Here is a 17,340-nt window from a genome sequence, read left to right as displayed (position 1 = left end):
CCGCCGTAGATACGCGGACGCATGTGTGCATCCGCGCGTCATATCTTGCGCTGAATGCACTCCCGTCATTTTTCGTTAACGCCATGGTTCTCGTACGATATGATAAACCACGATATACGGTATTTACCGAAATGTTTCAGTATGCAGTATGCTATTTATTTCCTTAATATAATTATCTTTTTCTCTCTCTCTCTCTCATATAATATACATAATATATAAGGTTTCTCTATTTAATAAATATCCGTTCAATATTTTTCGTATTTTTATACGATATATTCTTCCTTTTCGTGTTTCTTGCATTTTTTCGTTGATTCGTGTATGTATTTTGGGATTAGTTACGCACGGAATATGAGTATCGACATTATCGAGCGGTTTTATCAAAGAGTACCAGGGCGACGTCGGGACAAATACGTTTCGAAGCACGACGATCGCGCCGCTATTTATTATTCAGTGGGTGGAAAAGGCTCGCCCTCCTGCGTGTATTTCGATCGCAGATAAACTTATCGGCGAGCGTAATGCGGGCTTTTTTACTTTAACGATCAGGTCCTTTTTCATGCGTACACTCGATTTGTCGAGAGTCGATCCCCAACAAGAGAAATAATTTGCGTTCCAAAAATAAGTCTTCTCAATTAAATAACAAATTAAAGAGAAAGGAGAAAAAGAGAGTAAAAAAATTTTCATTCTACATTTTTAAAACATAAAGAATTTAATTTGTAATATATTTATTATATTTAATAAACAAGTCTTTATATATATTATATTATTAAATAGATTATCGACGTTCATAATAATTGTATATCTCAGATCTCTTTCACACTCCCTGAGCTAGACTAAAAAGAATTCATTTCTCTTAAGGAGCAATCGTTGAAATATTATATTAAAAACGCGTTTAATCGCGCGATGGCTATTATTAACCTCAAAGGCGGCTTGTGAACACGCGACCGGCATAAATGCCACCTAATATCTCGGCAATGATAAATGTGACGGACATCTTCCTCTTTTTCGTCGAGACGCGCATAAAACGTTTTCTTAAAGGGAGACCAAAGAGTTTCATTAGATTCCGAGCAAATCCATTGCGTTTGTTAACGCGTGCACGCGCTGCACTTAGATTGTTATATTTAATTACGAACAACGTAATTTCCGCAGATGTCTTCATTCGCACATATAATCAATGCTCGAAGATAACGTGAATTCTAGTTATAATCAAGTCTGTTAATTTATACGATAGTGAATATGAATTTTTTCTTTTAATTTAACGCAGAGAGTTGGAGATGCCGAATTCAATAAATGGTAGTCTTCATATATATTTATGTCTGATATAAATTTGTAATTTATCTTTTAAAGGATAATATTATTATTAAACTAATTAATCAATTATCACTGCAGAGTGGCGATTAGTTGCAAAACGGATGCATTTCTCGATCGAGTCGATCGCGGTCCTCCGGTTCTGGCCACAAGTCCTTCCCTTCAATCCATCCATCCCGGGAACATCGTTAGATCACACACAAGGGCCTGTTCAAATATCATTACTCGGTTTGCTGCGGAGTCAAACGCGAATATCGCGAAATCGCGCAAACATTTCGTGAATCAGCTTCTACCATCCATACGCAACCAGCTGGGTATAACCACCTTCTGCGGTATTCTCTTAATTTCCCCCGTGAAATCGCTGTCAAGTTGAACGGATTAATTCCTCTCTATTTGCCGCGGCTATTCGTCCCTTCTCCTGCTCTTCTTCTCGCGTAATCTTGTCGAGATTGTAACAAACGATATTGATTTAATGGTTGAATTATGCTTCGATTAAACTGTCGCACGAATATATCTTCAATTGCGTGTATACAATCTTAATATAAAAGGATCTATGCTAATACTTTGTTTTATATACTCTTCTTTTTTCTCCTGTATTACTAGCTTATACTTTTTTGTAAGACATTTACTTTATTCTAGGATAAAAAAAATAGAGAGAAATAGAGAGAGAAAGAGTTTGTACGAGACATATAAAAATTTTTATAAACGTTATTTTTCAAACACGATAAAGAACAATAATAATATTAATTAAACAAGTAAAAGCGATTATTGCTAGGCAAACTATATTTTACATATTCAAATTTCAAGCAAAAGTGTAGGAATGGCAATGTTCAATTAAGTTGTCGTATGTTACTGCGATTGTAATTTAATTTAAATCACTCTGCATTTTATTTCATGATTATTTTGATAATCATCATCATGAGACATTGTCTTTTCTTTCAACGATCTTGCCTGTCTACTGCATTTTTATAGTAGTACCGTACATTAATTGAATTTAAAACGAGGGCTAAGTGTTTTCATGCAATTCTAAATCACTGCAAAAATATCCATAATTTTTTCTGTTCATTGACGCTCCAAACAAAGTATCCGTTTAATCAAACCAAGTAAGTTCTTCCAATTATAATAGTTACATTTTCAAAGTTGCAACAATCCTTCATTACATCTTGTAATTCTATTCATCTTACGGAGTCTTCTACGGCGTTTTTGGATATTCACGCGACCGCGCGTATACGTTCGTCGAACTCAGAAATTACCAAGTTCGAGGAACGGCACGGATGGTTGCTGACCAAGGGCAGGAAATTTCCGACTCGAGCCGCGGTCGAAGCGGGTGAGAGACGAGGGCGAGGGAAGCAGGGCGAGGGAAGCAGGGCGGGCGGGGTGGTGAAAATTTCAGCCTGCCGGTGGCCCGAATTAAGCGTCTAATTGTAAAGGCGACATGTGTGAGGGTGAGAGGGAGAGAGCCCCCGGGGGTGGTGGCGGAAAGTTGGCGCGACGAGCGCGATAGGGGCGCACAGGTCGGCCGGAGGTGAGAAGGTGGCGGGGGTGAAGGTAGCAATTAACTTCTCCTCGCGAGATTAGAGCGAGATATTACGAGATATCGAGCGACTTAACGGCAACACGCGAGAGACTTCAAAGGCAGTAATAAACTGCCTCTAATGAACCCCTTATCGCCGGTGCCGCCGTCCTCCCTCCCCCAACTCCTCCGACTCTCGCCCTCTTCTTCGTTTCCCTCAGCACCTCCGGCGACCTACCGTCTACGTACGTGCCGCCCTCAATGCGATGCGGGCTGAATCGAGCGCGGAAAATACGTTGTGTTCTCTTTCGCGCGAATGCGATTGACAGTCTCTCTCCTTCTCTCTCTTTCTGTTATCATCGTTGCTGCTATTACTCCTATGCTATTGCTTTCGTTATTCTAATGTTATACCATTGTTATACATGAATGAAATATGTGTTTCATTATTATGTTTCACTATCATCTATTATTTTATTTCTTCAGCTTAAATGGTGCTCCCTCTCTCTTATCTCTTCTTGAATGAAAAAAACTTTTTATATAAATATTTTAAAAAAGATATATATATTTATAAAGTTTTTTAATTCAAGAAATACTACACAACCTCTCTCTCTCTCTCTCTTTCTCTCATACATATTCCTATATATACCGCGCATGTGTGTGTATTAATCTCTACGACGTGATATAATTACGTTAATTCTCAATTATTAATCATCCTATTATCATGAAGACTATGTCGGGCTCAAATTAAATTCTCGATCGATTCAAAATAAAAAATGAGATCCAATCACAAAAATTATTAAAACATTGTCCGTTCTGAAAAAGATTGCGAAGGCAGTCTATTCGTCTTCCCGTTCGACGTTTCGCCGGTTTGTCCTCGTCTCGGCGGCTCGTCGCCGTCGCTCGTCGCGGAACTACGCGGCATGGCGCGTCGCCGAGCTCCGTCAAGCCCAATCATGTTGATTCAACAAAGTACCTACCTACCAAATTGCTGGAATTTGGTATTCGGCCAGAAAGATGGAGGGAGAAGGAGCCAGCAGAGCAAGCTAGAGGGCTGGAAGCCGTCTGATTGCACATCTAGGACAAACCAGCATCACGACGACGTCGCTCCAGCGGAAAGCCGAGCGATGATTGGCCGCACTCTCTCTCTCTCTCTCTCTCTCTCTCTCTCTGTCATCCCCCTTTTCCTCGATCCCTTCAAGCCCTCGTCCGTACGCCCGAAACCCGATGGCGTCGGGGGCTGGGGGTGATTGGACGCATCTCGGTGATTGTGGCACCCACCATCCACCCCTCTGCACTCTCCCTTCTCTATCCCTCTCTCTCTCTTTCTCTCTCCTTCCGTTCCGTCCTGGTCCACCGCGCCATCCCTCCTACACGGCTGTAAATCGAGTTTACCCTCTTGCCGTGGCTCAGCCCTTCAATCAAACTGATTGAAACATTCCTTGAATCCAAAAGAAACGAACCGCCATCCCTTCTATCTCGCCTCTCCTCAACCTCCCCGCTATCTTTCCGAATCGCACCGCGCGCGCTATCCTCTCCATCCATCTGTCTATCCACTCGGCTCGCGCGGATATATCCGTCGTTCTCTTTTCGACGAAGCAGTCGCAGTCTCTCGTACATGAGACACCGATGGTGTGTTTCGAGACAACCGGTTGGTTTCAATTCCGACAGTAGTTTGATTGTAAAGCTGCGCAGAGGGGTATAAAGCGCTTAGCGCGATATGATGTACCGAATGTTCCGCAAGAGCGTGCCATTGTTGCCTCAAGCGAGGATCATAGGCGAGTCTGATGCGTGTATACATCCTCTCAAATGCCGATTTGTTAATTTAGATTGGCTGTTAATTGTAATTTTTAATAAATATAAGATTGAGAGTATATATCATATCTGTATGTGTGTATGTGTGTGTGAGAGAGAAAGAGAGAAAGAGAAAAAATAAAGAGAGCGTTCTGTAATCTTCGTTATGTTTATAAATTTCTTCAATTCATCCTCGTACTTCATATTCTCTGACGATTTGATAATACTTTTTCTATTTCTTATTTTTAATTATTAGTTCCAAATGAATAAATTTTCCAAAAAAAAAAAAAAATCTATCGTGTCTCTGATTTTTTGATGAAAGGAAGAAAGCAAACCGGTGGGCATCGGAATAGACGATGTTAGACCCATCCCGAGGACGGAGGCGTCTCGTAGTCAAATATTGATACTAGGCCGGACTAAATCGCTCGCCTATGCCAACAGATTAGAACGTACGTGTACTATGGTCGAGTAATAGCAATCGCGCGATAAGGAAAGGACCGGTGAGATTGAAATACTAATGTTAGCGTAGCGATCGATGTGATCAATCACAAAACTACCTGCTCATGTCTATATCAATGCCTTCCTTTTACTTTTAGTGTTCTCGTATTACATAATAATGTTTTAGCTGCGGTATTATACTATTATGAAACGTATATAGAAACACAACTGGAGGAGCGTGTTTAACTGCAACGTAAAATGCAAGAAATGTCGCTCCTCGTGCGGATATAACCGGTTGATGAGTAAAAAAAAAAAAAAAAAAAAAAGACTGACAGTTCCATTACCTCCGGTACGTGCGGCCCGGCCAGGTTGTGCCGATCTATTTCGGGGGGACTAACTAAGTTCAGCGTCTGTTTCTCATTAAATTGCGCTCTGACCTCGAATCCTCTAAATTTGGAACGGCTACGCCGATTAAGTGCATATTCATCGTGGCGCGGCAATGCCAAAGTTTTCGGACATTCATTGATAAACGATTGGCGAGAGATGTGCATATTGTATCAAGTATAATGGAATCATAATAGTCCGACAAAATGCAAGTGTCGAAAAAACATGGTAAAAATATTTAAAATACGTCTTATTTTTTTCCGACGTCTTTTCGATACTCGATATCGCTTGAGTTAAACACGCATGATATAAATATCGCAATTATTTGCTTTTATTAGAACTTGTCCATTTTATTTTTGTATTGTTATAATTTTCTATTTATCTTATCGTATTTCCGATATCTTAATTTTCTACATTCGCATCTCTCTGAATTAATCTTAGTTTTCTCGTTATTTAAGTCACATGAAATCTTCGATTTCGAGAAATTTTCACATATATTTAAATCTCTTCGAATTCTTCGGAGTTTAGGCAGAGTTTAGTCTACATACTCTTTGATATATTTCAACAGCACGGTGAGTAATAATCGGCCGAAGCTATCGAAAAGAGAAGGCAAGTATAATTACAAGATATGACGTAAAACAGCAACATCCTAGTCCGCGGCTATTTTGCACGAGAGGAATGTTGATTACACGATATTGGCTCCCAGGAATCCCGGCGCGGTATAAACGAACGCGCGGCAAGTATCACGATAAATTAGTTGTAATGACCCGGCACAATAACAGTGTTTATTATTAATAACGAAACGTTGAGCGCGTCGTTATTAGTTTCAAGAAATTAGACGGCGCAATTCTGTTGGTCGCGCAGAGTCGCGCTTGCGCTGGCAGAACGGAATATTCGATGCCGTGCGCGACGTAGTACCTAATTTAATGGAAGCGATAATTTCTAGCTTATTCATGAGTGACCATCGTTATCAGCTCTTCAACGCGATAAGAGGCGATACGCCGAAGAAGGTTGCGTTCCGGTGTTTACGTAGTGTCGTCTAAATACCGAGAACCCTTCTTATATACAGCCGAAAGAGAAATTTTTTTTTTTTATTTGAAACAAATTTCTTAAATAATTTTCTATTAATCCTGTGACGGATGTCACAGATATATTTAACGCACAAGACAGGGCAAACAGGCGGTAGACTTACCGTCTGTAGTCGGCCTTGCAGAGAATCATGCCGCTTTTGGTGTAGCAGGACTGGCCGATTTCCCCCAATACAACTTGGCAATACGTGCACTTGAGGCAGCCAATGTGCCAGTACTGATCCATCGCTAGCAGCAGCCATCTTTCCACTATTTGTACACCGCAGCCGGCGCAGTGCCGAAGGCCTGTTGACCCGCTTGGACCGCCTTCTTGCTACAATATAACATTTTCATTTTGTTAGTTGTCAGGCGAATGTACACCGTAACCGCTAAATTTATAAATTGCAGACTAGACTGATTTATATCGATCGAAATTACTAGCGTACGTCCTCTCGATTCGAGACAGCAGGAAAAAATAGTCGATTATGAAATTCAAACACGAGTTTACGATAAAGACGCGACGATGATAAGAAATATTTTTTAAAGATGTGTACGAGGAGTTGCAACATGTCTTAGAAATCATTCCTACCCCATTATAAGTAGAAATTCAAGCATCGTGGTAATTAATGCGAAACAGAAAGTCATTAACGGGCACTAAATCATTACGACGTCTTAAGTGCGCGCTTATTATGAATGCTTACTCGTGATTATGCAAACACACGAACGTAGGCGAACGTAACTCTTCACTCGCGGGATTTACAACTTACTCACTAATTTCACTTTGAACAATGTTGCTCAATATTGTATTACATTGCCTCAGTTTATCATTAAATCGGCAAAACAACAACAGCAATAGTCTCACATATTTGGCGATTTCTCTTTATTTACATTTAAATAAAAACATAACGATGGAGAAAATAAGAAAAGTCTATAGCAATGTGTGTGAAAGTAGTTGTTTCGTTTGTATTATTTATATAGGTTAAAAAAAAAAAAAAAGAAATTGTTGGATAATTAAAAAATCCGAACCGTCGATTTGATAAATAATACAAAACAAATGCGTTGTTGTTGGAGCGAATAGACTTCTATGTATTGGTTCAAAAACTTAACATAATTAGAAATTTATTTTTAGATTCTTATTATCAACTTGGAAATCACAATAGCAATGTATCAGTTGGATACGCACACGAATACGCATTCGACGTATACCGCGGATACGAGAGCGGATGTGTTTATTTGTCGCGTTAAGGATCGTACACTCCAAAAAATGTGTTTCCCGCAAAAATTCCCTCGTTTATGCTTACTTTAATTTCTGTCTTGATATTAGCGGGAAACCACTTATCCATCCGCGCGATTGTATTGTAGTGATACGGGTATTGGACTTCCATGATACACTCACTCCGTGTCGAACGCACAGTACGAAGAAGAAAAGAACGGAAAAAAGAAAAGAAAAAAAAAAAAGAGGAAAAATCCGATCCTGGGCCGCACGGATTCACTCGGCCGATGGATATCACTCGCGGCCTCGAACAACAAGAAGTTCCCGTTGCGGTACACTCACTTTCCCCCACCGCGATCGACGAGATTTCAAAGATCAGGATCCTCTGGTCAATTTTTTGGCTCTACGGAACCAATGACGAAGCGCCACGATCACGAGCAACGAGCGAAATCTTCACGAAACTCGCCGCTTTCGGCGACGCGTTCCCTTGCGCGATGCAGTCATGGACGCGCGCGCAGAAAGGAAGCGAGAGAGCGAAACGAAACGAAGCGGAGCGCAGACAGGACCCAACTGGCTGGTGCTGCGGGCCCCCGAATGCCTTGCGGGCCTGCGGGTTCAGGTACCTTGGCTCGAGTGGGGAGGATAAAAAGGCAAGCCTAGAAAGGACCCAACCAACGTTGAGAGAGAATGCCAGATAAAGATGGTAAGAGGGAACGACGAAGCGAGGGGGAGGGGAATCAAGTGGACCGGGAGGGGAGGTGAACGGAGGACCGTGTGTTTGTGTGTAAGAGAGAGAAAGACTCGGGCGGCAGAGAAGGGGAGAGAAAGAGGAAGGGGGTCTTTTCCATAGCAGCGGTTGAGAGAAAAAGAGAATGGAAAAGAGACAAGGAGAGAGGTGGAGGTGTAAGAGGGGTATATTCTGGGACAGGCTCCCTAAGTGCCTGAGTCTTACAAAGTTGTATAAAGCGAAAGTTGCGGCAGATTTTCGGATACGTTATGTATTACAATGATTGAAAAAATCGAAAATATAGCATATGCAAAATAAAAAAATAACAAAATAAGACGAGAAAAACGATATGGAGAAAGGAAAAAAAATAGTGAAAGAAAATGAGAAAAAAAGAGAGAATATAAAGCGTAGAGAGAAATAGAAACATGTAGAATGGATGAATTAAAAATTCAAAGAAGATGTAAAGTCGGAGGAATAGAAAAACAGAGAGATGAGAATCAGAAACGACATGAACAGAAAATATAGAAGGATAAGATGTAAATACAAGAAAGGCAGAACATAGAGATCTGTAGAGAAAAATAAGAAGAAGAGTGCCAAAAAAATAGAGATACAAAAGAATATAGAACAATTAAAATATCTATAATTATCCAAATCTCAAAAAAGGAATAATAATACAATATTCAAGAATAATAATTTGAGCAACCAATAGCGTGCATTACAAATTGGATACAAATTTTAGAATTTGAAATAGTTGTAAAACTTAAAAAATCAAAAATTTTATAATGTATGAAAAGAAAAATTTTGAATCCCAAAATGGATATAATAACGTTATTTTTTGATAATTTTTCTCTCACATTCTATATATATTCTTTAGATATGTAAAAAAATAATTTCTTAAAAATTTAAGCTTTTATTATCGTCTTCTCAAACAACCGTAGTCAAAGTAGAATCCTACGATTTTAGTTATTTTTTTCGCAAAAGAAGAAATAAATCATAATTCCTCAAAAATTCGGATAATAAATATCAAACTTTGTAAATTATATCCAAAGAATTAATGGACAAAATCAGTGATAATCACACGAAAATGTTGAGCAAATGAGAAATTGTCACGCTAGACAGCATTAATTAGTGCAAAATTAAAAGTACTAAAAAATAATTCACAAATTACAGGCAACAGACGTACAGATTTTTGGATATTTAAATGGAAACCGGAAGAGAGAGTACAGTCAGCATAGAAAGAGACGAATAAAGAATAAGAGTTGAAGAAGCAACGTACAGTCACAGGAAGAGACAGAATCTTGTGTGGGGGAAAGACAGAAAGAAAGAGAGAGAGAGAGAGAGAGAGAAAGAGGAAGGGCAGATATAAAGCATCAAGCAGAAAGCTACAAGAGGAAACCGCGCGCGCACAGACTCCCCTCCGCCCCTATTCAATTATATTTCTCCATCATAAATGCCTACATTGTTACGTTTGTCAATAGCGGGGTAAGTGAGGGTCGGACGAACCGACAATATCTGCTGAATCGTAGCCTGTGATCCTACGTTATGCCGTTCTTGGGTCCTTTGCGAAGGGCCTTAGGGACTCTTCGCCGCGTCTTTGAAACTACCTGTACCCGCTTCGCTTCAATATCGCACGAGATATTGAATTTCAGGTTCGCGTATAATATAAAATATAATGTAAAAAATTTCGCGACATTTAAAATAACGTTTCTCGCGAAGAGACGCAAATAATAATATAAAATTTTTCGCAGGTTCTTTCAAAAATCTGGTACTCACCTTGAGCGTGCAGTTGTTATTGTGGTTAACTGGTGGATACGCGGGGTGTCCCGGCATGTGCGGATGGGGGTGTCCGGGGTGATGCGGATGATCCGGCATCATGCCGCCGCCACCATGATGATGCCCGTTGCTGCCCATGCCCTGTCCGGGCTGCAGGGCGCCATAGGGGGTAGCGGGATCGCCGGCACCGCCGGCATGCGGGGGTGAATGCGGGCTTGGCAAGTCGGGGGTGGTCGTCGTGCCGCCGCCGCTACCGCCGCTGCCGCTGCCCCTTCCGCCAGTTCCGTATGCGTGATGCGGCCCGCCGGGCCCCGGATGATGCGGACTGCTCGAGAGCGAGGGATGGTGAGGGTAGGCTGCGGAATGGCCCGGATGGTGGGGGTTCATGCCAGCGGTTAACGCGCTCGCCAGTTTGACCGATGAGAGGGTGGGCTCAAAGAGCCCACCGACGGTTTCCAACGGCGAAATAGAGAAGGAAAGAGCTTTACGGCGCTCTATTGAATTCCGGCACCGGTGTTTTTCTTCCGGTACTTTGATGAAACCTGTAACGATAAAATAAAAGCGTCTTTTTTAAGCTGATTGATTTAAATTTCATATAAAAGTATCAGTGTTTAAATCTTACAATCGTTATCGTGTTAAATCAACAAATGTGATAGATCGAGACATCGATTATTTTTCTCGGTGATCATTTATTAATTAAGGAGAATTTTTCCTAATTATCATATAATAATTAATACTATATAAAATATAATTTCTTGCATATTATTCTCGCTATATTTAAAAAATCTTACCCACGTGGCTGTTTATAGCGCAATACGAAAGTCATCGAATTCAAATGCAAACGGAAAAAAATTTTGTTAACTTAAAAGGTACATTAGAATTCATGAAACCCGACTTATTATGGAAACCATGGAACTGACAAGTGTGATCTGCGGGACACGCCCACCTTAATTAACAATAATGGTCCTGGTAACCCTGCGGGTGCCGATCAACCTTCTATTCGAAACTTCTGTCTTTTTGTCCCTCGGGACAAAAGTAACGAGCGCCCTTTATTCGGCCGATTTTAAGAGCAGCCAAAGGTCTTACGGGATTCTTCCCCGAATTCTTAGGCCTTAGCATCTTTTTTCAGTAAAATTAACCAATTCACCATATATACACGCACATAATGATTAATAAATAATAAAAGGACGTTTTTTATAGCAATAATTGATAATAAATTCGCATTCACGTATATAATATTGAAAAATTCTTTTAAGGGGGAGAACGCGTTTCGTGCGCTTTATTTCGATAAATGTAGTCCCATTGTACGCAGGGAAAGTAAAAATATCGGTGTGCGCGACCCTCGGTGGGAGAAAGTAATTAGCGCGCGCGCGCTGAAGCATATATTATTCCACGATGCAAGCGCACATCGGTACATTGGAACACACTCAGGCTCTTAATACGTATTTAATTAAGTATGCCGTGGTGGAGGGAGAAAGGGAAAGAGAAAGAGAAAGAGAAAGAGAGAGGGAGCGTAGGAGAACGCGCGGAGAAGGCAGACAGCGGGGGTGGGTGGAGGGGAGAGTTTATAGTGGATATCAGTATGGGCAACCATAACTCTCGCGCCTCCGCCAGCGAGCAGCGTGCCACTTATACGAGCACCTACCGCGATGGAATTTCATCCTCGCCGTTACCACATAAATCTCCGATGCATTAATGCCCTTACTGACTCGCTTGCTCCGCGTTTCTGTATGTATGTCCGCTTCTTCTTAATATGGTTACTTAAGTTTCGCGCGTGTCGCGTCGGCACTTAGTTCATGAATCTACCAGCGATTTGGATCATCATCGATTATCGTAGTATCTAATAATAATATATAATCAAGGGTAATTCATCGAACGCGATGTAAATCAAGGTGCAATAGTTATATGTATAAATAAAGTGCAGCTGATTGATATAACACCGATTTATACCAGATCAATTAAAATCGATTCGCGCGTCGATTTAATTTCAAGCATACACCGATACTCTCAGTTCGTTCGTTATCAGCACTCTCCCACGCCGTTTACGAGGCCTGACCTCTCCGGAGACACTCGTTCCTCCTCGCGGAAGCGCGATAGCCGAACGATAACAAGATGATAACGAGGGAATACACCGGTAATTACCGGAATGATAATGACGAGGAGAACGACGAAAGCGCGTGGGTGGAGGAGAAAAGGGGGGAGAAAGGCAAAAGAGGAGGGCGATCGGCTGTGATAGGGATAATTAACGATCGCAATCGTACGAAAATGAGGACAGGGCGAGTGCGACGACGACGATAACGAGCGGTCCAGCGATCTTATTAGCGATAAGCGCCGATAACGAGGACGCCCCGTTCTGTACGACAGCGAACGGAAAGAAAGTCAGCCTAAGGATTAATGGCGGCCCTCAGCTGACGGGGGAGGAATGTTACATTCCGGTGAATGAAACGCGAATCCCTTGATGGCGGTTTGCTCTTTGAACGCGTTTCAAGGACGCTTACATCTTCTTTCTTATTTCGAACGTGAATCGAGTGTATCGGTTACGTTTAATAACATTATTTTTTTGAATTAATATAAAATATAAAGTGATACAGTGATTTGTAATAATAGCTGAGAAAAGTTAAATTGCCAAAGAAGGAGGGACATCCAATCCTCTCTTCTATTGAGAAAATTTCTTTTCGACTGGTCGCGTTTTACATCGCCCGCATCCGAATTGAATTGAAATATTTCTTATGACTATTAATAAAATCAAATGATAAAATAAACTTTAATGACATAATAAATAACGTTATGAACTCACAAATACCGAAACGCATTCTGGAAGTGCGTCAGAATCAATTGATGTCGGGGAGAATTCTTAAAATTACGACCACTTCGTTATGGCTAGAATGTCGAGAGAAATTTGTGTCTAGAATTCTTGGTGATTTATTACAAATTTACAACTTTATTAATTCATTTAATTAGTCCAGCCGTGACTTTCTTCAAATAAACATCTATAATACAATTCTCTCAGATATATTATTTTATACCGATGAAGTAAAATAACCTTTCTATTCTCTTTCTCTCTCTCTCTCTCTTTCTCTCTGCTTCTATTTTTTGTAATAATAAATTTACAAAGCTTCTAGTCAGAGTAACTTACAATGTTTTAATCTCGCTTTTCGAGAAAATATCAAATGTCTTAGATTGTTACCCTGGTCCCGCACAAAAAAACATGGTCATTCCCTTAGGACACGCCCGAGGCGAGTAGGGGATCGATGTGGGGATGTAATGATAAGTTCAGCTTGGTAATCACCGGTGAGAGAAGGACAACACTGGAAGACACTGAAAATAATCTAATTATTGGCGAGGACGATTATAGTGATTAGGCACGTCGCGGCGGCCTCTTCCCTGTTTGCCACGCACGGTTCACCTATTATAAGTGTATTCTAGGAGGGAGCACAAATGAAAAGGCGTGCGCGCGCGCGATCTCCTCCTCGGACCAATGAAACAGGCGGACGAAGAGAGGAACAACAACGAGGGACCATGGCACGCAATTACTGAGGAATCCAGACGAAGGAAGAAAGCGGCTTTCTTCCATGTATTGGCCCGCCATGTTCGCTGAATTTGTTTGACGCAATCCTTAGAAATTTCAAATCGGAACAATTCGAGCGCTAAGTTGTTCTTTGCCCCTTCTTAGAGATCTTTAAAAGCCGGATTTGGTTTGTTAACTTTACAAGAATTTTTAGGTTCATTACTTTTTACGTTCTTGAATAACAAAAATTACTTTCCTAAAATATAATTTAAAAAAAAAATTATGATCTTAAATTAAAGATAAATTTAGATTTATGAATCTCTTAAAATCTATTTGGACAAAATTATTGTTTATGAGATAAATAGTACAATTATATGTATGTGTTTACACGCACGTATGCATTTTTTATATACTCCTTGAAATTAAGTAGAAAAAGATAAATTGACAGCTACGATTATTAGTCGGTAGAATGTTTCACCGAGGAATATCGGGTATTATGGTCGGTTTGAAACTCACGTGGCACAAAGTAACGAACTGCCAACGTCAGATATTTATGGGGACCGTCAAGAGTCGAACCCAGTATCGCCGCCAATATATATATACACTGTTGTAGTTTCTATTTAAGTCCCTACATGTATGTGATATACTTATGTTCCTCCGGAAACGTATAGACTAATTTTTAAAATTGATCTCATGGATAAGTAGCCTTAGACAACCAAATGAGTATACAATGACCATAATTTAAAACGTAATAAAAATGGTAATTTGAGAGTATATGTACAAGATAATATAAAATAAAATATATAATGATGTATATAATAATGATATATAAATGTACACACACACACACACACACACACACACACACACACACACACATATGGGCATATAATTTTTCTGACGTGCAAATTTTATAGATCATTACTTAAAATACACAGTGAGATAATGTTGCCGTTTTGAGGTTTGTAATCAAACCTCCCGAAATGGGACTGCTACGGGAATAATATGCGAGCCGCAGTGCGCAATAAAATTAGCGTCTATCGGTCAAGGTAAGTGCGGCGGGCATTAGACACAAGGCAGTCGAGCAGGCGGAGATCAGGAAACGTCGAAAACGGGACGGGCGTGGTGGGAGCGTTGGAAGCCTAATTGGCCGAAATTAGCAAGTTTAGTCATTAGCGGAGTTTCCGGCGGTGGCGGCGGTGGCGGTGGTGGCGGGTTCACTTGACTCCACTTCCTGGGAAAGGAAGGCCGGAAGGAAGGTGTGTACAGCCGCCGCCATCGGTCGCCCACCGACACACGGTGGCTCGCTACTACAGATGACGAGTGACGCGACCACAGGGTGCACGTTTCGAACGACTCTTCAAGCTCGAATAGTAATATCGTTTAACAATCTTTCTCTTTTTCTCGCCGATTCGCAATGTAAAGACGATTAAAAAATTAAACGCTGACAAGAACAGATCTCCCATCCAAGTGTCCTCAAACGATGCATTTCGATTTCACACGCTCGAGCGAATATTCGCTTCTTCGGCCTGTATTACGTCGTATCGTATCGCGGTCGCGATTATCAGCGAACTCGGCGTGCCGCGCGAAGCTTATCGCGATCGCGAGGGAGAGCGAAAAGTTGCACGCCGAGGATCGATGACCCACTCGAGACGGCCTCTCGCCGGTAATACGCTTTAAATACGGCGCGTCAAGGCGTTGATATCGCGGCCGATGGCAAGGTGCAGGCCGCAGGATTCCAACGGAAACAGTTATTTGCGGTCTCGGTGCGCTCCGCGACGCTCACGCGCGCCTGACACACTCGTGCTAACGATATACTTTATCCAAGTATCTCGATCTCTCGCTTCGATATCGCAATATTTTCTCTACCCCTTCGATATCTTGAATTTATCGAAACATTGCCCAATCAAACTAACACACACACAATCTTCTACAACCTTAATAAATATTCTCACAAGCGCTATGTTTAATAGAGCTATAACGTGAAAGATATTATTATGCATATCACATGATCGTATCATATAAATTGATAACACACATAAATACCTGTTTGAGAAAACATTGAGCTAAATCTTTATCGTGAAGAGCGAGTTTTCGCATGATCAGCTGCTGCAAGACGGGGATAACACAGTGGAACAGAAAAGACGAGACGGAGAGGACGGAGAGGACGGAGAGGAAGGAGAGGGAAGGGAAAAGCGCTCGTTCGCACAGGGCTGCGAAGCAATTACAAAATTGCAAAAATTAACCATAAAACCCGACCGGCATACCGGCGCTACCATAAAGTTGAAGCCGGACGGCCGGCCAATCGGCGCATATTTTTGGCGTTTACGACCAATCACGTGGCCATGCAGAAGAACGCCGTGTATATACTTTCGCGTACGCGTTTCCCCCGCTCGCGGTTGGATTCTCCCGCGGAAAGAAAATTGCACGGCGATTTTGCAGCGCCATTCGAAATGCCGCTGTAAAACGTCTGCCCCCGCCCGCCACTCCGCACCTCCTCCCGTATCTCCTTATCCACATTTCTTCTCGCCATTCCTCCAACCTGGCAACTCTTTTGCTCCTCGCAAATATGAATCCGTCAGTTGGAATGACGAGGGAGAATTCGCATTAAATCATATTTTCTACATTGTGTTTCTACGATCAGGCGGCGTCTTAAATATCGCGAGATAGCGAAGGATTGTTCATTCAGAGCTGTCGACTAGTAAAATCTTATCCGGATTTATCTGAAAAATATTGTTTCGCAATACCGCTAATCGTCGCACCGTTTTATCCGTACAACGGCGAATGAACAACGTGCGCGCGCTCCGCTCAATTAAGCAGTCCGATTTTTCGATAATCTGCGGCCACGTGTTGCGCCGCGATAATTATTTCTATCGACACGCGCGACAATATTGCGCTCTCGTGGGCCACAATTATTTATCGTTATTTCAACAATATAATGCCCAAATTTATATCACATAGAAATGCTATTTTTTTAAAAGAGCCATTGTAATAATCTGAACTGTGTATACCGCATCACAATATCGCAAGTCCAAGTATATCGCATATACACAGTGTTTTTTTTTCGCTCTTTAATAAATCCGTCAAAAATTCGGATGGATCCTTTGAGATGATAAGAAAAAAAGAACAAAAAAAAAAAAAAGAAAAAAAGATCGCGTTTCTGTAAATTAAGAACCGCAGCCGCCGGCACAGTGTTTTTGATGAGCACATTAATTCCGTTTGGAATTCGGATGAATGCATTAATTCCCTTCTGACCTCGTTGTACAAAATGCGCACCCTACGAATCAACAATGCCAGCCGGGCGAGCCGGCATACGTTATATTCTCACGCATCTATACGCGTACATACGCGACCGCGTGTGCGCGCGCGCGCGCCCGTTGGGCATCAGCTGCCGTACGAGGGTCCTTAATTATTCTATTAAACAGGCCGCGGTCTTATTGTAATGCGTGCGCGTTTGCGCGCGCACATATACGTGTATGTGTATGTATGTGTGTACGAGCCCTGAATGGAACCATAAATTTATTGTGTCGAAGAGGAGATTGCCGGGACCGAAGAAAGCTGTTTGGCGCAATTGAATGCGAGTTGCGGTATTGTGCGCCCGAATCGAACCCCTCCCCCCCC

The 17,340-nt window shown here is 41.5% G+C and overlaps 1 protein-coding gene across 2 annotated transcripts in view; it reads right to left on the bottom strand.

Moving 5' to 3' along the window:
* LOC115236292 (LIM/homeobox protein Lhx9-like) overlaps window positions 1–17,340 on the bottom strand; it is a 146,430-nt gene that overhangs the window by 40,502 nt on the left and 88,588 nt on the right. For both annotated transcript variants that reach the window (XM_029808645.1, XM_029808644.1), the window contains exons 2-3: window positions 10,212–10,753; window positions 6,624–6,832 (exon numbers count right to left, since the gene is read on the bottom strand). In XM_029808645.1, the coding sequence (XP_029664505.1) occupies window positions 6,624–6,832; window positions 10,212–10,753 (751 nt within the window). The remainder of the gene's footprint in view (window positions 1–6,623; window positions 6,833–10,211; window positions 10,754–17,340) is intronic.

This window comes from Formica exsecta, unplaced genomic scaffold, assembly GCF_003651465.1.
Source record: "Formica exsecta isolate Colony F162 unplaced genomic scaffold, ASM365146v1 scaffold247, whole genome shotgun sequence".
Taxonomy (NCBI): Eukaryota; Metazoa; Arthropoda; class Insecta; order Hymenoptera; family Formicidae; genus Formica; species Formica exsecta.
This window is presented reverse-complemented; position numbering and strand designations above follow the sequence as displayed.